General features: G+C 40.5%; 1 protein-coding gene across 1 annotated transcript; it reads left to right on the top strand.

Moving 5' to 3' along the window:
* Positions 1–15,374: 15,374 nt before the first annotated feature.
* On the top strand, positions 15,375–26,384 carry LOC145637845 (putative 1-acyl-sn-glycerol-3-phosphate acyltransferase 5). The gene is made up of 4 exons (XM_081688864.1): positions 15,375–15,828; positions 20,888–21,491; positions 21,988–22,118; positions 25,738–26,384. Exons 2-4 carry the CDS (start codon positions 20,920–20,922, stop codon positions 26,178–26,180), a joined length of 1,146 nt encoding a protein of 381 aa, XP_081544990.1. The 5' UTR covers positions 15,375–15,828; positions 20,888–20,919; the 3' UTR covers positions 26,181–26,384.
* Positions 26,385–27,399: the final 1,015 nt, after the last annotated feature.

The raw sequence follows: 27,399 nt of genomic DNA, 5'->3' as shown, positions 1-27,399 counted from the left end.
TTTTATTCCTTTTTGAACTCTGATTCATTTTTATCGATTCTAGACTATTTACTTATAAATAGAGTCTCTGGACCTCCGTTTTTCAGCAACTCTTAACCAGAATTCTCTAATTCTTCTCTCTCTCTAAGCTAAAGCTTATTCAATTCTCTCCCTATTTCTATCTTAACCTTTTACAAACACCATCCCTCATACATTAGCACTAGACACACATATCCAAGTTCGAAGTTGTCTTCGCCCTAAACGTGAAAGGTTTGATATTTCTGAGGGTTTGGTCCCAAATCTCTATTTCAATTATTTAATTTAATTGTTTTGATTTTATTATTTTCCTTCAAGTTACTAAAGTGTGTATTTGTTATTAGAAAGAGATACGAGGCATCCAAGTAAGTAATTTAATTACTTTATTGATATTTTGATATAGAAATCATATTAGGATGTTTTATTGCTTCCTAGTATCATGTTAGGATGTTTTATTGCTTCCTAGTATCATGTTTAGGGTAATAACTAAAATTTCTAATATCAAGTATGATTGTTATGATGCTTCCTATTTCTTTCCTAATAGCATGTTAGTATCATGTTAGGGCTAAAGCTTTGATCTTTATTGTTTAGTGACATGCCATGGTTTGTTAATAATCTTGTTAGTATCATGCCTAGGATCTTGCTATTATTATTATGCTTTAATATGATTATTTTTATAGTTGTTATGATTATTGTTATTATAATTATTATTATGTTGCTTGATTATATATTATTGTTATTGCTTGATCATGCCTTTTACGCATGTTTAAAGGGAATTTGTACTTGTAATCACGCTTAATAAGATAATTAATAATCTTGTTTAGGGTAATATGATTATAATTCAAGTGATCGCCAATAATAGGTTTATTTGTGCATTAATATTCAACCAACATAGATAAACAGGTTTAGGGTAAACCTATTGATTGCATGTTAGTCAGAAAGCGCACATGAATACGAGTAGAATAAAGTAGAGGCCTATTATTAGGGCGAGTTCTTTCTCTTTTAGATTGGATTTGTACCTTCATCCCCGAACCTCCAGTCTTGGTTCTAGACCTATTGGAGCTGACGATCTCTTGGATCGTTAAGGGGCTTAACCTTCATCCTGTGAACGGTTTACAAGCTCCTAAAACTTGTTGGCGACTCTTTTGCTCTAGCTTCCTTCCCTTTGGACGCCACCATGTTTAAGTGTATGATCACAGTGGGGTTCAAGTTTGGGGTAATGCTTGAAATATTCCCTACAATAATCAAGAAATCTTGACTCATGGTTTAGACAACGCAACCATGCATTCAAATAAATTTGCGACTATTGCTCTTTACTCTAAATGTTAGTCTTTCCGTGTGTTAACGAATTGTTTGATGATTATGGAACTCAATAACCATTTATTTGTTCCAGCCTTAGCTTAAAAGGTATTTAAACAAAACAAACTACCTTACAACTGATGTAGCTTGTAAGTCAATAACTTAGCTTATATTCAATAGTTTGAGGTCACTTTCAAAGTGGAACACTTAAGAAGTATCTGATACTTGTGAAGATAATAACTTGCTAAGTTAATTAGAATAACATGAACTCTTTAGCAGAACTGGAATCTTATTCCTTTTCTTTGTTCCTCGATTCCTATAATTCTTATCATACTTTATCTCATAATCTTTCAGAATCATTTCTGTAAGAGTCCTTGACTTTTATACTTTGTTAGGCATAATTAAGCATCTAATGCACCGTATAATAAAGTTCCATCATTTCCTTTAATTCGTACTTGAATCAATACATCAATGAGGTATACTCACCGGCGTATAAAGCGAAAAGATATGTTGGTTGTCAAGCATTGAAAATTTTGAGTTCCCAAAGCCTTATAGAATGGAACCTATGAGGTCACACACAAGAGTACTGGGTTAAACAAGTTAGAGGCTCATTATTGGGCCTCATGAGTTTATGACATGCCACATTGATTATTGGGCTAGGATAGTTTGATGAGCTTAGAATGTTTTGGGCTTGACATGGATTTAGTTAGAGATACGATCTATAAATATAATCCATGCCTAGGTTTGCATGATATAACAATTAATTCACTGTAAATTGTGCACCAAGCAAACAACTCCCAAAATCCTAATTCTCTATCTCCACACGGCCCTCTCTCTCCCCCCTTGACCGTACGGCCGGCCTCCAAGGCGGCACGTGTGGTGGTTGTTCGGGTGGTCCGTGGTATGCTTATAACTCTCATCTCCGTTGAAGGTTGATTGAAGTGTTGAGTCACGACTAACTAGCATTAGTGGAGGTTTGATCCGTGCTCGTGGACTTAGTAGAGGAATCACACGTGGGGTTCTTGTTCTCCTTATTGTTCTTGCTCGATCATACGTGGAATCATGCTTCAAAGGTAAAATTCTTATTCTTTATGTGTTGTGCATGAGATCTTGGGATTAGGTGCTTTATGAATGTGATTCATGTTTTCCGCAATTAGTACCTATTATGCTTACGTGGTGTCTTCCTATAGTGACATGTGTCGCCTTTTGATTGGGCCACGTGTCACTAGGAGATTTGTCCACGTTGTGGGGTAATTTTACCCCCAAACAAAAGGGTTTGTATTTTCATTATCATTTTTTTAAATTTTTCTTAATATGACGTTATTGAACGTACTTATTTCCGTTATCAAACAAACCAAACGCTCCTAACTTGAATTAAACTTAATCACAACCGGCAAGGTTTTTATAAGTAAAGACAACTTGCAAACAACTCAAGCTCGAGATTGGCTCGATATGTTAATGAGTACATTTGAGTAGCTCATTACTTGACTCAAAATCACATGAGAAACTCAAATTCCCTTATATTTTGATAAAAATAAAAAAAATATTGATTTGAAAACTTTTTTTTACAATAATAATCAATACTCCCTTCGTTTCATAATGTTAGTCCCATATACTCCCTCTCTTTCAGAATGATGTTCCTGTTTTGTAAATCGATGTAAATTTTTACCCAACTTTGACCATAAATATGTTTAATCTTACACTAGCAAAAATTATAAAAGTTAGATATTAAGAGCATCTCCAATGGTAAGCTACAATACTTTGTAGCTTTTACCTTGCCACATCAAATATTCAAGCTAATATATTTTGTAGCTACAAAGTGCTCCAATGGTTAATTGTAGTATATTCATATATTGTAGCTGTTTTGGGTGTTTTTGTCCCTCGGGAGAGTTACAACACGAAGACTGATCCGGGAAGAGTTGAACCTGCAAAACAAACGGAGACACCTGTTGGGTGGTGCTCCGCCTCCGACGCACAAGTTAATAACTTGAAACGGGATAAAGTGAACGGAAATTTAGGTGAGTATCTGCTCGGATTCCAAGCTCAGGTGTTTCTCTGATGTAAGAGAATGCAGTTGTAATCAATCGTAAAAACGTGTCCTCAAAATGAGGGACATCTCCCTATTTATAGGGTCATTGGGAATTGCCCCTGATTAGGTCACTGAACCCTAATCATTGGTGGGCTGCGCCGTATTCCGTCTTTCTCGGGATTTGGGCCTGAAGGCCGCCTTTTCCCTTTTATCTCTGGAATGACACGTGTCAAACAGGGATTGGTCCATTTTGGACCAATCTGAGGCTGACACGTGTCACCCTCTGATTGGGCCACGTGGCAGGGTAAAAATACCCTAAACATTTGCCCCTCACAGATGTGACGTGGCATGCCACGTGGCATCTGTGACACATGCCACTCTCCGGTTGGCGGTAATTTTACAGTTACAGAGTAACCGTTCACCTTCCAGGTAAATTACGGAAATGCCCCCGTATTTACCCCATATATATAGCCGTTTTACCCTCATAATTTTGTACGTTTTACAAAAATTTTCTAGAGAGGAAAACTTTGAGAGAGCAGAAGTCATCCGTTTGAATCAGGCGCAAGCAAGAAACTTTTGTTCTTCCGCAACCCAGCCGGACCCGCCCTCCTTCAGATACCACATACAAAGGTACCGTCTCTGTCTCTCTCAGCTCTTTTCTTTTTTCACCGCCTGTACATATTTCTTGCAATAAATGGATGCATCACCAACACACACGGCACAGCCTAGGTTAGAGTCCAGCCAGTCACCGGGGACGGCTGAGTCTAGGACTGGGAGTGCCGGCTCGGGGTGTTGGGACCACCCTTTGCCATGGATTCCGACTAGTTATGTGTCTGTGCAGGACACCATGGCTCGGACAATGCAGACGGCCAATGATCCAAATTACAGAGGCGAAGGCTCAGGCGGCCAAACGCCTGAGGGAGACACGTCTGATCAGGGAGATCAGACGACTCTGGAGAGATCCCCTCCGCGCGCCCCTTCGACCCCCGCTGACTCTTTCCTAGAGGAGTGTGACCAAGGCGGCGACGATGCCGCCTCTGCCCCCATGGACCAAAGTGAGGGGGAGACGGAGAGTGACAGCTCCGCCTCTACCTCCGAGAGCAGCGATGACTTGCCCCCTCTTCCGGATAGCGAGGAGGAAGAAAGGAAAAAGTGGAGTGAGAAGGACGATCCCTTCAGCATCCACGTCTCCTCCAAGGACCGGATCCAGATGGGGGAGAACTTAGAGAATTTTAAGAAAATGCACCCGCTAGGAGACGGGTATAAGATCCGGGTGCCGCCTGAACTTGGCACCATCGCCTGGGGGGATGATCAACAGAACGCCAACAGTTATTTTGGCTGTTACGAGGCGGCGTTCAAAGTCGGCCTTTGCTTCCCCCTTCACCAGGCGGTGAAGGCTATTTTGAGGGGCTACGGCCTGGGGCTCTGGCAACTTACCCCCAACTCCTGGACCAACATTCTGGGGTATGTTGCCGCCTGTGAGTTCCAAGGGCTTAACCCCGGCTGGGAGGCTTTTGCAAGCATGCATTACCTCAGCAGGAGCCCAGGCGGCTGGAGAGCATGGTATACTCTAACCACACAGCCGCAATATATGATGACCTTGGACAAGGTCTCCAAGTTCGATGGCTGGAAGCACAGGTTCTATCTGATGTCAGCCCCAACCAGACGGGAGAATTATGAATTCCGTCTGTACAATAAGAAGCCTGACTTGTTAGGCAGAAAGTGCGCTCTTCCCCGGATCCCAGAGGAGGACTTTGACAAGATTATTGAGGCAGACTTTTTTGGCCTCTCAGACGCAACCTTGTCAACCGGGGAAACAATAAAAGTCCCCAAGAACTGGATCCCCAAGAGCGCCTGGTTCAGGGACGAGTGCTTCCTAGCCGCCTGCGGGCTAGGGCACATGTTTTCCAAACGTATGCGCCTGAGTTTATATCCGCCTGAGTTTATATCCGTCTGTAGTATTTTTCTATCGAAATTGTTTTATGATATTGACCAACTTCCTTCTTTTTGCAGAGGAAGCATTAAACATGTTGCAGACGGAGAAAACCCCAAAGCGATCCTCTGGTGTCATCCGCAAGGCGCTTGCGGAGAAGGCGGCGGCTGAGGTCAAAACCAAGGTATTGAGCGTCTGACCCTTTCTTAAGCTCATTTTATAAACTGTCTTGCCCAGATACTAACCTTAACTTATTTATTTTCACAGGGGGGAGAAGTTGGGAAATCGTTTGAGAAGAATCTCAAACGGGCTAGGGAGGAGGCCCCAGCCGTTCTCAATAAAATAAAAAAGTCCGCCTCTGCATCAACTCCTGGCGCCTCAGCCGGGACAAAGACGATGCGAATAGCGGGGCGGCTCGAGAAAGTAGGTGGCAGCCTGTGCCTTGACCTTGCCAACCCCTCAGGAGCCGCGGGGTTCACCACGCCTGCAAGCGTTCCCCACTTGGCCGGCTCTGAAGGTAAGAACCCTTTTGAATCCCCGCCTGAGCTGGGGTGGCCTTTACGGGTGAAATCCCACTCCCAACAGACGTCATCCTCAGACAGTCGGATACAAATAGGTGCCGCCTTAGTTTCGCACTCATCACCTATTGATTGTGGTGCAGATCAAACACAATCTCCCCGCTGGCCAGACGTCCAGAAGCACGCCAAAGCCATGCTGGACGCCGTCCGGAAGAAGGATAAGGACAATATCCCTGGGATAGAGACGTTCAACCTTGAACGCATTCTATCCCTTCTGGCTGAGGTAAGAAACCTGTCAATTCCATTTTATTTTTTTTCAAGTAATTTCTCCGCCCGTAATTCTTATACCGCCTGCTTTTTTGCAGGCCATGCTGCGGGTGGACGGGCTCAAACGTCCTTATTCCCGCAAACGGGAAGAGGTAAAAAGGGCCAAGAAGTCTGCCATAGACGCTGATAATATTGCTTTACACTCAACTATCGTAAATGAACTTGAAACTAAAGCAATAATTATGACACAGGCGTCTAAAATCCAACAGCTGGAGCTAGATCTGAAGGCGTCCGACAAGCGGGTGACGGATGCTGAGACGGCCAAGAAGGGGGCGGAGGAGGCCCAAAAGAAGGCAGACAAGAGCGCCAAGCAGGCTGATAAGGCGCTCAAGAAGGCCCAAGCGGACCTTGGTAAACTGAAAACCAAGGTTGAGAGGCTGGAGAAGGATGCTGCTCAAGCTCAGAAAAACTTTGCAGCAACCCTGGAGGCGGAGCAAAACCGCCTCGTTGCTGAAAGCGATGCTGACAACGACGCCCGTATGAAGATTGCTTGGGCTGCCTTGTACCCAGAAGCTGATTATAGCATCTGGGCAATGGCACACAGCTATGCTGAGTACGTGGTGTACTTGAGAGAGCAAGGCGAGCCAGAGCCTGCCTCCTTTGAAGCCTGGCTCAGCAACAATGAGCCGTCCGCGCTTGAGCTTCCTGGTCCTGATGAAGCGCAGGAAATTCCCTCAGACGATGAGGAGAAGGGAGAGGACCAGGAGGCTCCGTCTGCAGGCCAGAAGTGACCCTTCAGCGGCAGTATGCCAATCTTTGCTTTCTTTTAATTCTTTTTTATTCAGCGGCTATATGCCAAAACTTGATTTTTCCGGCCTGCGTGCCGAGTATCCTTGTATTTATCGGCTGTGGAGCCGTGTTAATCAACAATTTCTCTCTCCCGGACGAGGTCCGGTTAACATTTGATCCATTACAACCGTTTGGTTGGATGGACTTTTATGAATTGCACCGACTAAGTCGGTTTTGATTATTTTGCATTTGAATTTTTAATTTTTGCCTATCTTATTAAAAGCCTGCGGCGATTCTTTGCCCAACTAGTCAATAGTCTGGCTGTCCTTGCCCCTGGACGGCTGTGTGATTGGTTTCAGTTGGAGCTGGTTGATTGACTTGTAAACGTCTGATGCTGCAAAGAGCATGATATGTTTGTAAGTCAATCAATCACAGTAGTGATTGCCCCAAACCAAGTGCACAGCCGTACACCCACAGGCATTTCGGTTACTACCCAGACGGGTTACGCCCGTCCTGGTAGAAATTTCATAACCATTGAACTCTTGCCCCAATTGGGGTGAGGTGCAATTTTGGAATGGATAACCTAAGTGAGAACTTCAGCTGGTGACCGTCTGATGCCTATGGGCATCCGGTATTTAGGGACTTATTCGTTCTTCGTAGGTTATTTTGGTCAGGCGGCTATGAGTTGACCAATTTGGTCGTTCAATTTTTGCCGTCTGTATGGATATGTAGAACCGACAGGTAGTCTGTTCTCTGCGACGATTGCACCCGGAGGGGTGTCGCCGGACGCCTTTGTCCATGCTGGGACATGCGATTTTATAAAAAGAGCAACCATCCGGCCATTTTAGCCTCTGGTCTTGTTTGAGACCGGTTGTGTAGCCACTAAACGTTTTTGTGCTTAGTTTCTTAATTAGTGTTGAATTTACACCAAGTATCGAACTTAACTTTTTAATCAAACGAGTCTGTCTGGGTATTACCCAGGCGATTATGCTAAGTATCAAACTTAGTTGAGAAAAATGGAGAATCCGTCTGTGTATTACACAGGCGGACCATGCTAAGTATCAAACTTAGTTAGAAAAATGGAGAATTCGTCTGTGTATTACACAGGCGGACCATGCTAAGTATCAAACTTAGTTAGAAAAATGGTTAAGCAGTTGAATAAACAAAGTATCCAACTTAAGTAAACAAGGGATCCGAGCATTACCCAGGCGGATAAACAAAATAAAAATGTACCCTTTACCAAGTATCGAACTTAGTTAGGTAGATGGGGAATCCGCCTGGATGTTACCCGGATGAATAATCAAACGATAACTCAAATTTTGCAAACAAATACTTAATCTTCAATAATTGACTCATTGTTTACAAAAAACTACAAACTCAAGAGTAGTACTTTTTTAGATTGTCTACATTCCAAGTTCTAGGCAGGCGCCTGCCGTCCGGAGTTTCCAGGCGGTAGGTGCCGTCCCTTACTTCTTCATAGATCCGGTAGGGGCCTTCCCAATTTGGAGTTAGCTTTCCCAGCTCATTGGCCCTACCGGTTGCCTCCATTTTTCGTAGCACTAAGTCGTCAACTTTCAAAAGACGCTTGTGTACTTTTTTGTTGTAGGCTCTCGTCATTCTCAGACGGTAAATCTCATGACGCAAGGCGGCATTGCCCCGGCGTTCTGGGAGTGAATCCAATGCCAGTCGCATTGCTTCCCAGTTTGTCTCTTCATCATACAGCATGACTCTGAGAGTCGGCTCGTAATGTTTGATGGGCAAGACGGCTTCAGCGCCGTAAACCATGAGAAATGGGGTTTCACCGGCTGCCCCTTTCGCTGTTGTCCGGATGGCCCACAGGACATGGATTAATTCTTCTGCCCATAAGCCACCAGCTCTTTCTATTTTCTTTTTAATGCCGTCTGAGATGAGTTTGTTGAAAGCTTCAACTTGGCCGTTTGCTTGGGGCCGGCCAACAGATGCGAAATAGCTTGAGATCCCCTGATCTCCCAACCAAGTTTTTAGCTGAGTCGTCTCAAACTGAGGACCATTATCAAAAACCATAGACATGGGTACCCCGTACCGGGTGATAATGTTCTTCCAGATGAAGGAAATTACGTCTGAGGTCTTGATGTTTTTAACCGCCTCGGCCTCAACCCACTTGGTGAAGTAATCCATAGCCACTAAGATATATCGCTTTCCGCCTGGAGCAGGCGTGTAAGGACCTAGAATGTCCATGCCCCATTTTGCAAACGGGATTGGGTTGTGGATGGCCGTCAGATCAGTAGCTGGACGATGAATAAGCTTTCCAAACTTTTAGCACTTGTCACATATTTTCACCAATTCCTTGGCGTCTGCCTCAAGAGTGGGCCAAAAGTAATGTCGTCTGGCTCTGACAGCTAGGGACCTGCCGCCTATGTGGGAGGCGCAGAACCCTGAGTGCAAGTCTTCGAGAACTTCTTTCCCTTTTTCTGGGGTGACACACTTCAACAGAGGCTTAAGAAACCCCGCCTTGAAGAGCTCTCCATTTCTCAACTCAAAGCTTGCAGCTCGCTTCTTCAGGACGGCTGCCTCCTGTGGCGAATCAGGAAGTGTGCCGTCTGAGAGATAAGTCCGGATGCTATCCATCCAGGTAGAGCTTCGGTCCAAAACTCCAATGGGATCTTCATTGATGCTTCTCTTTTCCAGAACTTCCCAAAAGACAAACCGAGGCGTATCATGGCAGGCGGAAGATGCCAGTTTTGACAACGCATTCGCCTGGTTATTTTCAGACCTAGGCACTTGGTTCAGCCGGAATTCCTCAAGTGCCCCAGCCTCCTCTTTGACTGCCTGAAGATATTTGATCGTAGCCGGATGGGTAGCTTCATAACTTCCCTCATACTGGCTAACAACCAATTGAGAATCAGAATAGGCGTCAATTTTTATGGCCCCTGCCGCCTTACACATGCGAATTCCGGCTAGCAGGGCTTCATATTCCGCCTCATTGTTAGAGGCCTGAAACTTGAAGCGTAGTGCATACTCAAATCTGTCTCCTTCAGGAGATTCATAAATTACACCTGCACCACAGCCGTTCTTTGTAGAGCTCCCGTCTACGTACACTTTCCAAACCTGATCAAGATTATCCGGAGCCACCGGACGAGTCATTTCCACAATGAAGTCGGCAAACGCCTGACCTTTCACTGCCTTTCTTGGTTCGTAAGTGATTTCAAGGCTCTGCATTTCAATAGCCCATTTCAACATTCTCCCGGATGAGTCCAAGGTAGACATTGGCCGCTTAAGTGGCTGGTCCGTGTAAATCACCACCGGATGTGCCAAAAAGTAAGGCTTCAATTTTTTGAATGCCATGTACAAAGCAAGACCAAATTTTTCAACCATGGGGTACCGGAGCTCAGCATTTTTAAGAACATGGCTAATGAAGTAAACCGGGAGCTGCACGCCGTCTCGCTCAGCAAGGAGAACGGCACTGAGGGCATGGTCTGAGACGGCTAAGTACATGTACAACGTCTCCCTAGGCAAAGGACTGACCAACCTAGGCAGAGAATGTAAATGCTCTTTCAACCTCTGGAACGCCGCCTCAGCGTCATTCCCCCATTCAAATCTGGTTTTCTTCCTGATTGCTTGGAAGAAGTAAAGGCATTTGTCACCTGACCGACTGAGGAACCTTCCCAGGGCGGCCAGACAACCGGTGAGTCTCTGAACTTCCCTGACAGAGCGGGGTGACTTCATGTCAATCACCGCCTGTATCTTTTCGGGGTTAGCCTCTATCCCCCTTTGATCAATCAGGAACCCGAGAAACTTCCCAGACTCAACACCAAAGACGCATTTCTTAGGATTTAACATAACCTTATGCCGCCTGAGGGTGGTGAATGTTTCTCGGAGATCAGCAAGGTGATCCGTCTGTAGCTTGGATTTGACTATCATGTCATCAATGTATGCCTCCACATTCCTCCCAATCTGATTAATGAAGACCGTATTAATCATCCGTTGGAAAGTGGCAGGCGCATTTTTCAAGCCAAACGACATCACAGTATAACAGAATAGCCCCTGATCAGTGACGAAGGCCGTCTTCTCTTGGTCTTTCTTCCACAGGGGTATCTGATGGAAGCCGGAGTAGGCATCCATAAAGCTCATCAAGGCGTGACCGGCTGTAGAATCGACCAGACTGTCGATCTTTGGAAGCGGATAACTGTCCTTTGGACACGCCTTGTTGAGGTCTGTGTAATCAACACACATGCGCCAGGTCCCAATCGGTTTCTTCACAAGGACTACATTGGCCACCCAGTCGGGGAAATTACAAGGCCGAATGAACCCAGCATCCAACAGCTTTTTGACTTCGGCAGCTGTCGCCTGACTTCTTTCCTCGCCATGGTTTCTTTTCTTTTGCCGGATGGGCTTCTTTTTGGGGTCCACGGCGAGTTTGTGGACAGCAAGATCCGGGCTGACGCCTGGCATCTCTTCCACTTCAAAGGCAAAAATGTCTTTGAAATCTTTCAACAGAAGGTGCAAGCTTGCACCCAAGGTAGCATGAGCAACCGTCCCAACCTTAACAGTACGTTCTGGACGGCTGTCATCCAGAACGAGATCAACACTTTCGCCAGCCGGTTGAGGACGGAGCTCATCTGACCGTTCACCGGCCAGTGATTGCTATTTTTTCTCTTTTTTCACCTCCACCAGCAGAGGAGCCTTTCTTTTCTTTCCGGCTGCTGATGGGGCAGGAGCTGGGTCAGCATCCTTGACGTTGTCAAGGTCTATAGGTTCCTGACCGCCTGGGGCCACGGTATCTCGGACGGCTGAGAGATAACATTCTCGGGCCGTCTTCTGATCCCCATTCAAGGAACCAACAGAGCCGTCATCCCTCTCATACTTGATGAGCATCAGGGAAGGGATGATTACTGCCTTGGCTATGTTGAGGGTTGGCCTGCCAAGAATGATGTTATAGGTGGTCAACTCCTCAACGACCAAGAATCTGACGACAATATGTCGACCCTGGCCTTTCTCTCCCAGCCGGATGGGTAAATCAATTCTCCCGGCTGGGTAGACCATCCCACCCCCAAAACCAACCAAGGGGTAGGTGACCGGATGCATGCTGCTGACGTTGTATTTCAGCTTTTGCAGGCAGCGGAGGCTGATGATGTCTGATGAGCTGCCGGTGTCAATAAGGATCCGTCCAACCAGTTGGTTGGCAACCTTACATTCAATGACCACCGGGTCATCATGCGGGCGGCGAACGCTGCCCCTATCCTTCTCAGTGATCAAGACGTCTGGGAAGGAGGAGCTGGCTTCCGCCTGCTCATCATCATCTTTGTCCATCTTTCGAAGATGGCTCTTGGTGCCCCGGATGGTAGGGCCACCACATGAGAACCCGCCTGCTATAGTGTAGACCGGCTCCTTATCGGTATCCGAGCTACTAGCAGGCTGGGGGGTAGTCTTGGAGGACTGACCCTTGTTTTTCTTTTTTGCCCCGGCTGAGGACTTAGAAATGTAAGACTTCAACAGCCCTTTGTCAGCCAGACGGTCCAACGCACGCTGAAGACTGAAGCAGTCGTTGGTGTCATGGCCGACCTCCTCATGGAACTGACAGAATTTATTCTTGTTCCGTGACTGGAAAGAACTCTTCATAGGATTCGGCTTCTCAATGGACAACCGGTCCTTTACCTCCATGAAGATGGAGTTGCAGTCTTTATTAAACTCGTACTTGGGGACGTACGGTTTAAATTCTTTCTTTTTCTTCTGGGACGGCTGGTCAGAGTCAGTAACCGCCCAGACTTCTTTTCTTTTCTTGCTCTCTTCTTTATTTTTAGCCGGCTGAGCTGACCGACTGTCTTTCTGTTTGTCAGACTTCTTGGAGTCTGACTGGCTACCAGGCGAGCAGAGGTCGGTAGCTTGAATGTAGCTTTCCGCCTCCCTCAGGGCCGCCTGTAGGGTGAAAGCCCCTTTTCTGACTAGGTCGAACTTAAAGGTCGACCCGTCTCTCAGACCTTTAAAAAAGTCTGTAAAAGCTACCTCATCAGACAGTCCCTGAATCTGAATTTTGATCAGGTTGAACCGCCTGACATATGAGCGCAACCCTTCTCTCTCTCCCTGCTTAACAGTGCTCAAATCAAGGCTTGTCTTTTTAGCAGGGATGTTCATTGAGAAGTTGGAAGCAAACAGGAAGGCAAGCTTCCTGAAGCTGTCTATAGACCCGGCTGGCAGGTTGCCAAACCATTGTTGGGCGATGCCCTTCAATGTAGCCGAAAAGCACCGACACCAAGTGGCATCATCCAACCCCTGCAGATACATGAGGTTGGTGTAAGCCATGAGGTGGTCTTCTGGATTGGTGGTACCATCATAGGTACCAACCAACACATTCTTAACCTTGGCCGGCTGAGCCGCCTCGATTATCTCCCGAGTGAACGCAGAAGGCTGTTCACCCAGGCGCAGCAGTCGAAGCTGCCAGTCCAATGGCTGGACATTTGGATATGCCGCCTGACCTCCAAAGAAGGTTGGCTGCATGAAGTGAGGAGAATACTGTCCGTAAGCCTGAGTAGGCACATACGGTACATTTCCAATCATATGAGGGCCAGAATGGACGGTATTACCGCCTGTTTGACTCTCATGCAAGGAGGGTGTACTCCCTGCAGAAATATTGTTGAAGCTGTCCGAAAAGTTCGACGTTGAAGCCGACTCAGACAGCGATTGATTTCTCTTCCGGTTAATGATTTCCCGAGCATCGAGAGTTGATTTTTTACTTCTCACCGGCTGATGAGGCCGGCGAGGGTTATTAGTGTTTCCCCCAGGAAGGAGAATTTTTGACCAATCAATGGTCCCGGCTGCCTTCTCCTTTGGATGGGGAGTAGGCTGTCGGTTTCTGACTGACTTCCCCTTCTCTGGAGGAGTCTTCTTCACCGACTGACCTTTACTTGGGCCAGCCCTGCTTTTGGTGATCAGATCTTTAATTTCACCCTTGAAACTCGTCATGAACCTCATGAGTTCGTCTCGGGTGACTGGGGCTGATCCAGCTGCCGTTTGGGTTGCCCCTTCCGGCTGCCCAGTAGGTCTGCTCGGACCCGCCTGGGTGGCACCCCGCTCCAGAGTCTCTCTAGGCCGGATGCGCTTAACTCTTAGAGAGCCGTCCTCGGCTGTAGAGGTTTCGACCTGAGGATCCTCATCCTCCTCATGGTCTGTAAAGACTTCTGGGTCTTCGCCCAGACGGTTTGGGGGTGCAGACTCTTGAACCATCTTCGAGGTACTCTCCCCACAGACGGCGCCAAATGTTTTGGGTGTTTTTGTCCCTCGGGAGAGTTACAACATGAAGACTGATCCGGGAAGAGTTGAACCTGCAAAACAAACGGAGACACCTGTTGGGTGGTGCTCCGCCTCCGACGCACAAGTTAATAACTTGAAACGGGATAAAGTGAACGGAAATTTAGGTGAGTATCTGCTCGGATTCCAAGCTCAGGTGTTTCTCTGATGTAAGAGAATGCAGTTGTAATCAATCGTAAAAACGTGTCCTCAAAATGAGGGACATCTCCCTATTTATAGGGTCATTGGGAATTGCCCCTTATTAGGTCACTGAACCCTAATCATTGGTGGGCTGCGCCGTATTCCGGCTTTCTCGGGATTTGGGCCTGAAGGCCGCCTTTTCCCTTTTATCTCTGGAATGACACGTGTCAAACAGGGATTGGTCCATTTTGGACCAATCTGAGGCTGACACGTGTCACCCTCTGATTGGGCCACGTGGCAGGGTAAAAATACCCTAAACAGTAGCTTGGAAGAAATATAAATAATTAAAATATGTTTTATTATACACATGTCATATGTTTAATGGATGATATTATCTTTGAAAAATCAAGCAACGTTGCTTGTTTGAGCAACGTTGCTTAATCTAGCTACATCAATTTTCCACTCTAATGGTAAACTACATGCTTTTAATTTTAATTAATTTGCAAGCAAGTCCTATTTGTATACCATTAGAGATGCTCTAATAATCTTCTCACCAAGACGAATCAAACAAGATCCCACATGAATATATTTGTTCTTATAGATTAAGAGAAATTTAGAAGATTTTCTCTTTCTTGAAAGAGTCAAAAATTCTAAACAAGAACATCATTGTGGAACGAAGGGAGTACTTTTAATTTTAAGATGTTTCAAAAAAATATACCTATATTGAATATATTCCATTTTTAACTTAGTTTTGATTTCCTATTTTATACATATTAAATTCTAATTGGTTAAATTAATTGATTGTTGATTGATGACACGACTCTAAGTAAGGAAATCCCACCCATGAATTATGCAATTATGGCTAATACTTTCCAAAAAAAAATTCAAAAAATTTAAATAAGGCAAAACTAATTATGAACAATTTTTGTACTTTAATGTTAGATTCCAAATATTATTCTTTTCTTATTTTATATGATTGATTCCATATATGACTATCATATTGAAACGGAGGGAGTATGTTATTTATATAATCATATCATTATATATACATTTCACAAAAGACAAAATTAAAGAGTAGGAAGAGATCTTACACTAAATAGCAAGATCTACTAAAATGGATCAATTTATATGCTAATCGAGATAGACTCGGGCAAAGCTTGACTTAGTCAAATTTGAACAAATGTCAAGCCGATCAAAAATCGATCAAAACTCGACTCCAATAAAAATCGACTAAATATGTTAACAAGTCGAGTCAAATTACTTCAAACTCAAACTCAACTTGGATCATAAACACCCCTATCATGGCTATCAACATGTAAAATTCCACAAGAACAAAAACATATTCCATAAATGAAAATGACTGTTTTATTCAGATTTGGCGGTTGACATATGCGTGTATTATTGTTTATCGTATTTATGTTTAACTCTTTCTCTTTTTCCTCTTTGGAGCTTCTTTACGTTGACGCTGCATCCACCAACCCCTCTCCTTCTTCTCTTCTCCATTAAAGCGCACTCTGAATTCTCCATTGAAGCCGCTTCTGAGCTTTCTCTCCTCCTTTAAAGCAGCTTCTCAGGTAATATTTTTTATTTATTTATTTATTTATTTATTTATTTTTTTATCATGGAATATGAATTTCACAACCTAGTGATTATTGTAAATTTAGTCAATTTAGGGCTCTCCTAAGATGAATTATTGAAGTAGTGCTAATAATTAATGAAGTTATGAAATATTATGAATTTATAACTACCGATATTGTTGCTAGGATTTTTCTATTCATATTATGAATCGAGTATAATTTGACTTATTTTCGACTAATTTGATTATTGAATCAAAATTGGCTGCTAATTTGTTTGTGGATTTTAAAATGTAATCCTAACAACCCAAAATTTGTTGACTTTATGATAATAGAGTAGTTTAGGGATGACTTGTACAACATAAACTATCAATCAGTGTTATAGTCAAAGTTCCTTTGACTCTAAATCTGGTCACATCTTGAATAATGCTTGATGTTAGACGAGGATCCGATTTCGATTTCGATTTCTATTTCGTAGCCATGTTTCCGACATTTGGTGTATTGGAAGGATCGGATTCCTAATGTGTATTGGAAGGATATGGCATTGGCGTTATTATATATTACCCGCGATGTGTAGAATTTAGAATTATGACTACAATTATCTCCGGTGTAGTGAAAAGTTATTGGACAACATTGAATTAATTCAGATATAACCAATCTATGACGCCGTGATATTATAAGCAAGTTTTTTGAGGTGGTACATATAAAATCAAAGTAGAAATGTTACTAACCGAGTTAGTTGTTGACTGCTAACTTACTTAGGTTGACTCATGTAAGTGTCAATTTATGAAAGGCGAACTGGACAGAACAAAATTGGCTCAATGAGCGAAGAATATGCAATGTATGATAATAAATTTAAGACTAAACAAGATACTTACTCAGCCCCCCGTTTAACTTTCTGTTTCTCCTAGACATAGGTTTTTACGAGGGAAGTTGTAGTGGAGATTTGTTGATTAGAAGTCTTGAAACATGTAGAGGGTATTTTTTTTAAGGGGAGATAAGACAATTGAAAAATGCATTTTATTATGTAGATCCACCCAAAATGTGATATCAGAAGTTAATGGGAGACAAGTATTTTTGTGAGAAATGGGAAATTTAACGGGGGGACAGAGGGAGTATGAATTAATGAACGTGAAACTCAAACATTCTTCTGGGGTAATTCCATGATCCAATCATTAAATTAGACTAGTGTACCTAAGTAACCTGAATAGAACTATTAAGCTGCCATAAGATAAAGTACTTTACTGTAAAACAAGCTTGATCTCGCTGGAATTAGCACTGATGGCATTTATGCATCATACTTGGCCAATCAAGCTACTGATTCCATAACTCTGTAGAAATCCCATATTAGAACTAACAAACCAGGTTCAAGAGGAAATAGAACACTTCCCCTTATACAAATTCAATCTAAAGTTCAAAATTATATTCATCGTAATTTGTACATTTGAATCAAAGGTCTCTCTACTGAGCTGGTTTATTAAGCCCTGCTGGTGTACTGTGTTCAGAATTAAATATTGCGAACATCAGTTTTACAACCTTACATCTAACCATTAAGATCAAAGCCCTCTATAGCTAAAGAAGTGTTGGCTTAAATGGAGCTATATTCCAAGTTGGTAGGAGCTGTTTGCCTTCTTTCTTGAGCTTCATCATTGCAGACTGCTGCTCCTTTGTTGCAGCTTTTCAGAAAGATGACACGGGTAGTTTTTTCATAAAATAACTATATCTATTAGATGAATTACATCATAGGATGGAACTTTAGTTAGTTAAAGCTAATTAAGTTCCTGTTGTTTCGACTCTTAGAACTGTTGTAGATTTCTTGTGTTCAGTCTTCAAGCTCAAGGAGCTTTCTTTAACCACTGGCTGAATTACAACCTAAGGTAAACTTCAAACTAAAATGAGTATGAAAAGCCTAACTAATGAAGATAGTCTAGCTACCTGCACACATAAAGCAACTGTCTTACTGAATGACTGAGAAATTAGTTAGCTAAACTGGATTTAGGAAAGAATGCTTGCATTACTCCTCCTTTCCTTCTCTCTTTGTCCTACCTCTTTCTTTCCCTCCACCATTGCTGTTAAAACACCCCATTTAAGTCAATTGTCATTTGTCATAGTACTAGGTAGATGTAGAAATCAAAAATAATAATTAGTAGATTTTGTATAGAACTATCCTAAAAATAAACTATTTTGTGAACAACTACCCGTTTTTTCAAATTTTGATTAAATTGCTTATAAGATTGCAAAAATTTGTCTACCATTACCCATTACCGATTTGCGTCTAATTGAATTGTTTTTTAGGGCCTATTTCTACGGTTTCCAACCTAATTAACTCCCCTCCTCAACTACCTCTCTTTTCCTTCATTATTTACTTTTCCTCCATTTCACTTCTCTTTGGCCTTCCACCTTTCACCATCTTAATCTGATCTAAGCAAATCTCCAAATTCTTCCCCTTTTTAGAAAATTGACAGTGCCTAAAACCCTTTTTTATTGTTCCCTCTCTCTTTCCTATTCATCTTCTCGTTGTTTTGGGTAATTCCATGTCAGAGGTTGAAACTACATCAATGGCAAAAGGGAAGGGCAAAGTAAATGCAGAAAATATTGAACGAAAACAAGGATAAACAAGGTACAATATAGTAATTACTATGAAATTTTTGGCATTTAAATTAAAATTTGTTGAACATGTGGTAAACCCTAATTTTTTATTGTTCAACTTAGAATTCTAAATTTTTTAAAAACAAAATAAGCAAAACCCCTAATTCAATTCAATCCTTAAGCCCTATAAATTAAAATCTCCAAACTGATTTAAAGCTCTAAACCCTAAATTGTATCCCTTATTATGAAACATTACTTAATTAGTGAGAAATTATGTTGAATTGCTTGAATTTTAATCTCTTTGATTTTTGGATGAGTTTGGAGGGAAACTAAATGAAGGAGGAAAAAATTGAATGGGACACGTAGGAGTGTGTCCCACAAACGGTTTAGTTGGACAGAAATCGTTTATGGGTAGTGCCGGATAAATATTTGCCATCTTATGGGTAGTTTTAAACAGAATGAAAAAAAAAAAAAAAAAAAAACGGGTAGTTAGTTCACAAACAACCTATCTTTAGGGTAGTTTTACACAAAATTTTCTAATAATTAGATGGAATAGTGTGTTAAGTTGTTGGTGGTTTTTGAATTATAAGAATAAAGATATTGTGTGTGCCTTTTTTTCAAATTGGTTAACTTTATATATGTTTATACCGAAACATGGAGATTTACGATCTCTTATTTTAAAAACATTATAGTACTTCGTACCCATAAAATTCACAACGTTTTATCTTGAAACCAATGTTGTCTGTCAATGTTAGTTTGCGGGATGTAATTGTAGATTTTTGGTACCTTTAAGTTTGTGTTATCATTGTCCATGAAATTAATGTTATGGTTAGATTGTAGTTGAGATGACAAGAGTAGATGAAATATGGTTTAAGCCTAAAATAATTTACTCCTGTTCTTCAATACTTCTAACCTTTTCACCTGTTAAAGTTATGCATGTATTGGTTCTGCTTGGGTGGTACTATGAGTTTGAAGGAATGGTCTATGTGAGGATAATTGAACTAGAAGTGCATCTCTTTGTTGGGATATAGGTCTGGTTTTCTCACAAATTGATGATCTAATGGAAATTAATTGATGAGTATGAAAGAAGAAATAGAGGATGGAGATAAGCTTTAATTAATTGATCAGAGTAACCAAACAATTACAAGCTACCACAAAATTTGAGGAGTGGATTGGCCTCCTAGCTAACAATAAGCAAAAGTGATGAAACAGTTTTCAGTATGCCCTCTCCATTATCTTATTCCCGTATTTATATTCTAGTAGATGTTACTTCTCACTCTTCAAACAAACTTATGGATAATTCCTTGACTGCCCTTGTATGTTTTCCAATCATTCCTGATCATTTACTGTATGATGTCATTCCTCCTTTTTCCCCTTTTTCTAGAGTATATATCAAAGTGCATAGTAACAAAGGTGGAAAGTGAGGACAGTAAAATTCACACTTTAATGCCAAGTCACAAAATTAAACTCCTACCAATATACTGTTATATTTTTCCTTCCCATCTACCGGAGGAGTAGGGAAAAATCATTACTCCTTCCATCTTTGTATACTTGTAAGACTTTTCTTATTAGGTCATCTCGTATTGCGTGCAACACCTCTATATATGCATGGGCCCATTATTTAGTATTATTTTTGTTCACTTTACTTGGTATCTATTATCACTAGTCATAATAATTTATTTTTTTCTTTTTTTTTTAAAAAAAAAATCTCACTGTTAACTAAATTTAATAAGAGAACCTTACTAATTATTATCTATAATAAATATAAACCCACTATTCACTAACTATAAAATAAAAATTCTCCCCCACTATCAATAATTAGAAGTCAACAAGTCAATTTGTCTGTCTAAAACCCTTCCCGGTCAAAGTGTGGCGAATAATTTGGGATGGAGGGATTATTTAATTTCAAATAAGTAATCCATGCATTTTAGAGCATAGAGTAACTCAAAAGCATTGTCTGGGCTATATACTAGTACAATAGTGCTAAGTATCTTTAGGTTTCTATTCACAGTCTTAAAGTTATATCATGCTAGATAGGCTAGTTGCTATTGCCATTTTTAATGATAAATCATGCTAGATGGGCCAAACTAACTTCAACAGCATCTTGCAATTCCCTTCTGTCACTTATTCATTCCTTCTCTCCTAGTTGGCAAATTTTTCTTGTGTTTATTTTGTCCAAAGTCACTTATTCATTCCTTCTCTCCTAGTTGGCAAATTCTTCTTTGTGTTTATTTTGTCCAAATCTTCTCATATTTGATTTCTGTAGTACACTTCTGTTACATAGTTTTGGGGGCTTGTTATGATCATTTTCTTTGCTTCTCATCAATTATTTACAACTAAGTGATCGTCTATTTTGCATTTCCACTGTCTTACCAATGTGATTTCCCCCCCTTAAAATTTAAATATTGTGTTTAATGTCTTATAATGCGTGGTGACATCCAAATGCCGTGTTCTTTCTTTCGTTATGCAGTTGCACTGAGGAGGGAGGTTTGAAATTTGAAGATGGAAGTTGGCAAGCCCCTTAAAACTGAAATTGAGTTAAAGCACTGTCCTTTGACACCTTTTAGGATTTTGAGGGGTTTAATATGTTTGACGGTTATTCTTTCAACTGCTTTTATGTTTTTAGTGTTCTTTGCACCTCTGGTAGCAGGCTTGTTACGGGTCTGCAGTATCCATTACAGTAGGAAAGTTGCAGCCTTTTTCTTTGGTCTTTGGTTGGCATTATGGCCTTTTCTATTTGAGAAGATAAACAAAACCAATCTTTTTTTCTCTGGAGAAAACGTTCCTGCTGGGGAGCGTGTTTTGCTTATTGCCAATCACAGAACTGAGGTTGATTGGATGTACTTATGGGATCTCGCACTGAGGAAGGGACGCCTTGGCTACATCAAATACATCCTTAAAAATAGTTTAATGAAACTTCCAATATTTGGCTGGGCATTTAATGTTTTTGAGTTCATACCTCTAGAAAGGAAGTGGGAGGCTGATGAACCAATCATGCACCAAATGCTACTGACATTTACTAGCCATCAGGATCCCTTGTGGCTTGCTCTGTTCCCTGAAGGAACTGATTTTACGTAATAACTCATACTCCTCTATATCAAATTAATATATTTTCATCACTTGGTTTGATATTTTATTTTGAGAAAAGTGACAAGCATAGTGATATTTGAATCGAACATCAGTGTACAATGTAGTATTTCACTGTTCTCAATGCTTGCCATATCAATGCAATGCTTCTGAATCCTTAATGTAGCTTGATATTACAAATTTACAATGCTATTCTTACTGCACATTGTAGTCCCTTATAATATGGTGGCCAATTATTGGCCAAACTACTGGGGATTTAACTCCAGTGACAATTTATTGCTTAGCTATGCTTCGCAATGAAAAAGGCACCATGGGTTCTACATTTTATGGAATTTTATACTAACAGGTTAGTCAAGCAATAGATTCCATGCTTGACTTTTATTGGCTGCCAAAGTATTGTATGGCTTTTATTGTTAATTGTTCAATTGTTTCCCTTCATTTAGCCACTGACTGCTTTATCACTTTTCTATATAATTTTGGCAGAGAACAGAAATGCACAAGTAGTCAGAACTTCGCCGCTGAAAATGGTCTTCCTGTTCTGAAGAATGTTTTGCTTCCTAAAACAAAAGGTTTCTGTGCTTGTCTGGACACCTTAAGGAGTTCCTTAGATGCAGGTTTGTTCAATTTCTTTTTTCCTTTTTCTGTTAATTTCCATTCATGCCATTCCCCAAAGAATGTGCTCCATGATGAAATCAGGCAGTAAAGTACAATCTCTGAGAAGTGCGTACTTAAGAAAGAAATTGTAAAAACCGGACTCTTCACCTATTTTCTTCTTTCTTTTGTTTGTTTAAAAAAATTAAATAAATATTTGAATTGGTGGTTCATGGTTTTGAAATTTTATATCTGTGATAATATTATGAGGTGCATGAGATTACCAATTATACTGTAGTTAAAGAATAGGAAATTTTGTCAGAAAAAACCATTTATAGCAACTATTTTATTGGGAAAAACCTTATAAAAATTTTTTGGCTAGAAGAAACCAGATTCTTAAAATTTTTTGTTGAAGACAACCAAAGGTGAGAATCCGGTATTGACTGAGTGTTTTCCAGCATTGACCCCACATGTGCCGGTCACGTGCCCCTTTTTTTACTAAACCCACCCAATTTCTCCTAATTCCCACTAATTTCCCTCTAAATCTTTCCTTTTAATTTACCCCCTTTTATCTTCTTCTTTCCCTTCTTCTTCTCTCTCTTGTCTTGAGGTAATTAAAGGTTGTTGCGTGTTCTGCCATGGCGTCACTCCTCAATCTGGAAATCAATCAAAAAAGTTAATTTCCACCCATCCTAAACAGTAAGTTCACTTAATGGTTTATATCTAATTGCTTTGGGTTTCCTTTTTTTGGGTAAGTTTTTTCTGAAATTTTATTCAATCTTCTCTGCAATGGCGAAGAACAAAGCAAGGAAAGAGGGAAGTGTTGGAGTTGTGTCGTGTTCGAAGAAGCTAAAAGGAACCAATTACAAAGCTATATATAAACCCAGAGTGTAAGGATTGTCGTGGGTCCAAGATGTCCAAACCACAAGAACATCTGATATCCTTCAATGGAGCCATGATTGCTGCCAAATTCAGAACAATAAGATCAATTAGGGAAAATTACAAAAGGGGGCAAAAAGACCTAATTTTTCAAACACCTGCAATTTGAAGAATTAGGCAACCATTAAATACCTCTTTCAGTGTATCCTTGGTCGAATTTAATTGAAGAAAACTATTTCTGGGATAAATTCAAAAAACCCGGAAAAACCCATGAGAGAGGAGAGATGACATAGGAGAGAGGAGATCTAAGAGAGGAGAGAGAAGAAGAAGGGAAAGAAGAAGATAAAAGGGGGTAAATTAAAAGGAAAGATGGAAATTAGTGGGGGAATTAGGAGAAATTGGATGGGTTTAGTAAAAAAAAAGGAGCATGAGACCGGCACATGTGAGGTCAACGCCGAAAAACACTCAGTCAATGCCAGATTCTCACCATTGGTTGTCTTCTAACAAAATAATTTAAGAATCTGGTTTCTTCTTGCCAAAAAAATTTATAAGGTTTTTCCCAACAAAATAGTTGCTTTAAATGGTTTTTTCTGACAAATTTTCCTAAAGAATATAATATTGTGGAGGGAGTTGCAGCTCAAAATTCTTTTGGAAAACACATTTCTATAAAGAAAAATTAAGTGCTACTACCTCTGCTGTTGTTAGAAGTTCTTAACATTTACTATTTGCACTTAAGATGATTCGAGAGTTGATAGGTGTGTCGCATACCTAACAAATACTTCCTCCGTTTCTTTATAGTTACAACACCTACTTTATCACGGTATTTAAGAAAAGTGGACCTCAAATGATATAATACATTTAAAATAGGGTTAAGAAGTTGTTAGGAGTATAATCAAGTGAGCCATGAGTTTTAAATAAAGGTAATATCACAATTTTCACCATAAAAACCTTCCTTTTATAGTGTGTTGCAACTATTGTGACGTTTTCATTTTAGGGAAGTGTAACTATAAAAAAAAACGAAGGAAGTATGACTTAACTAGTTCTCCTATTATGTAGTTGAGTAAGGGTATATTTCTCTTGTAACATCCAATGAGGTCGGAAATCACATTAAAATCTCCAAATTCCTACATAACACAATAAAATAGATCAAACCACACTAGAAGAGAGATTGTTAGTGAGAACAGCTCCGAAGAGCTGAAAACCATACGAAATTAACCTTAAAGCACTTTTTTTTTTTTTGGGGGGGGGGGGGTAAATAAGTAGATTTTATTGCTCAAAAACCTTTCTTACAACCAATCCCAAAACAGCAAGCTGAAGACTATACAACTTGCTCATCTAGCCACTCTCTAGCTTTACAATCTATCCTCTTAGAGTTGGTCCCTAAGAGTCTATTTCTAATATCTCTTTTTATATTTTTTACAACTGTATCTGTACACAAAATTTTCAACTCCCAGAAGGCTGTATTTCTAGCTTTCCAGATCCAATACACCACAGCTGAAGTGCAGACTCTCATCAGGCATTGCTAGAAAGCAGGCTTGCATCTCCTAGCCTTCGCATTGATCTTCTGCTATCCAGATTCCCATTCATACTGCACCAAGAATCAAGATGCTCCCAGATTTTCTTGCTGTACAGACATGTGAAGAACAGATGATCATGGGGTTCTTGTTCAATGCCACATAACAGGCATTTTGTTTCTGAGAACACCCGAAACCTAGAAAGCCTGTCTCTAGTCTGAAGTCTGCCATGTATAGCCAGCCAGCTGATAAACTGATGTTTGGGAGTGGCTAATCTTTCCCAAACTAGTATATCCCATCTGCATTTATCTTGAGCATCTTTTAGCAACTCATAATTCTTCCTTATCTTATACTGACCCTTGCCAAAAGTATTTCTCATGTACACAGTCTTGAGTTTGTCTTTCCTTATCTTAAAGCGGGTATTAAACATAGTATATGTCAAAGAGTGAATGTTGATGTGATGAGTGGCTGAAAGAAAGGTGGGTAAATTAAGAGAGATAATGTATAAAGGTGAGTAGGTGTAAGAAAAATGTGAATAATATAAGTAGTGAGTAAATGTTGTAAATATTGTTGAATAAGAGGGGTAAGTAGTATAAGGAATTTGCTAGAAAATGGAATTAACACTACATTTGGATGGCAATAAGGAACGGAGTTGGACGGGGAAGGAAAAAGAGAGAAGGGAAAGGGAGGTGAGGGGATGGGGACGGGGAAGGAAGATGGTGACCTTTCATTTCTAAATCTCTCTAACAATGAAGAAATTTGGTTTATTAAAAGGGAAAGGGAAATGGATCATTCCAATTTCCTCCCCTTCCCTCCTTGCATTAGGTATCCAATCAAAGGATGATGCATCCTTTCTTTTCTCTTCTCTTCCTTTCTCTCTATTTCTCTGTATCCAAAATAGTGTAAGTTTTAAGAGCTTTCAGAAATAATTGATAAAGTGTTAAGAACATTCAGAGAGCGTGATTTGTTGCCAGTTTAATTGTGTAGCCGAACCAGCCTTCTTTTTCCAAAATTTGATTACATTTGCTTTTTTTTGTTTTTGTGTGTGTGTGTGTGTATGCTCGTGCGCGCACAAATGGGAGGGGATCACTTATTTCTTTAGGAAAAGAAAAGAAAAGACGGGCTTCTTTTTAAACATGTTGAATTTGTAATCTTTGTAGCCTGTGAAATCTGTGACAAGACTTTGGATCTCTTTTATTGTATTTTTTCTCCAACAATAGTTTTACAGCTTTTGATCTATTATTTGCAGTTTATGATGTGACTATTGCATACAAGAACAGTTGTCCTGATTTGATGGACAATGTATTTGGAGTAGATCCCTCAGAAGTCCATATTAATATTCGGCGCATTCCATTAATGCAAATTCCAGTACCTGAAGAGGAGGCTTCTGCTTGGTTGATGGATGCATTTCGGCGCAAGGATCAGTTGCTTACATACTTCAACACCAAAGGACATTTTCCAAACCAGAGAACCGAAGCAGAACTGTCAACTGCTAAGTGCTTGATAAATTGTACCCTGGTAATCGCATTGACTTGTATTTTTACATATTTTGCCTTCGTTTCTATGTGGGTAAGAGTTTACATAGCCTTAAGTTGTGTATATCTCTCTTCTGTTACTTATTTTAACTTTCGACCGTTGCCATTATTGGACTTTATAAAGCCACGGCTATGTAGAGACAATTTTAAAAAATGAAGGAAGAATATTAGAAAAAAAAATTGAAAATTTTTCCATTAAACTTGAGTTTGTAGATAGTTTCCTAGAAGCACATACAAACACATGTAATCTGATGCCCTTTTCCTTGTCAGGCTATTGCTTGTGAATGTACACTTTAATTATGGTGATATATCATACTGAATATCTACAAACTATAATAAAGAAAATAAACCAATTTTGTAATGTAGGAAAGAACTGGCTTTTTTTAGTCTAATCAGAACAGAAGTAATTTTTTTTTTTTATTTTTCATATTTTTCTTCTGTTAGGTTCATTTACTGTGGATGAACATATGAGGTAAACTCTCGGTTCATGCAGTCGACTCCATATATTAGGTAACAAAGCTAGGAATTTGTTTTTTTTTTTTAGGCAGACAGAAAAGGTGGGTAACCCACTAGCCAGATAATCTGGTTCTAACAGCTAAGTCATGTGCTAGCTGCACATTACTTCTACCTACTTTGATACAAACTAGAAAGTCTCTTTTAGTAGCTTCTGTCCTGATGTCCTGGACTAATAGCTTGATATCCTCATCTGCGGTCTCTGGATTCCTCAAAGCATTAATCAGCTGTAGAGAGTCTGATTTGATGATTACATTGGCATAATACTCAGGCACTCGATGTATAGCTTCATGCACCGCTAACCCCTCAGCTTGAAGTGGGGAAGTTGCAAAAACTCTAGTAGACCCGTGAATATGCCTTAAGTGATCCTCCTCTGCAGTAGCTAGGAATTTGTTGCTGTTAAGGATCTACTTCATCTCGAGGCTCCACCTATCTAATTCAAGAGTAGGAAATATACAGTATTAGAACTATTAAAACATTTTTTATTTTTATTTGTTTTTTTTCCTCAGAGAGCTATAAAGCTGTAAGGGGTGGATTATGAAAATCAATCTCTTTGTCAAAAAGAAAATCAATATAAGGATCCTCTGAAACCAGGCGAGATGATCTAATCAACTAAGCTATATAATTATTTTATTCTCAACTACTAGGAAAAAAAAAAATTGATAGACATTTGAGATGAAATTCAACGTGGTTTGATGAAATGCAGTACTGTTTCTTTTACCAAAGAACACAGACAATATTAATTGTTTGATCATCAGAATACAAATAAAAGTAGGAAGTTAGAGAAACAAACAGACTACTGATTGAATCAACATTCATGATTAATCTTAATCGGAAATGTGTAACTGCTCCCAAAGATTATA

The sequence above is a fragment of the Chenopodium album genome, chromosome 7, assembly GCF_948465745.1.
Source record: "Chenopodium album chromosome 7, dcCheAlbu1.1, whole genome shotgun sequence".
NCBI lineage: Eukaryota > Viridiplantae > Streptophyta > Magnoliopsida > Caryophyllales > Amaranthaceae > Chenopodium > Chenopodium album.
This window is presented reverse-complemented; position numbering and strand designations above follow the sequence as displayed.

What these genes read in the sequence shown, in the direction of transcription:
- LOC145637845 (XM_081688864.1), top strand. Translation starts at nt 20,920, where the DNA reads ATGGAAGTTGGCAAGCCCCTTAAAACTGAAATTGAGTTAAAGCACTGT. An exon ending in CCTGAAGGAACTGATTTTAC is followed by an intron (nt 21,492 to 21,987) that starts GTAATAACTCAT and finishes TAATTTTGGCAG; the next exon opens with AGAACAGAAATGCACAAGTA. An exon ending in AAGGAGTTCCTTAGATGCAG is followed by an intron (nt 22,119 to 25,737) that starts GTTTGTTCAATT and finishes TATTATTTGCAG; the next exon opens with TTTATGATGTGACTATTGCA.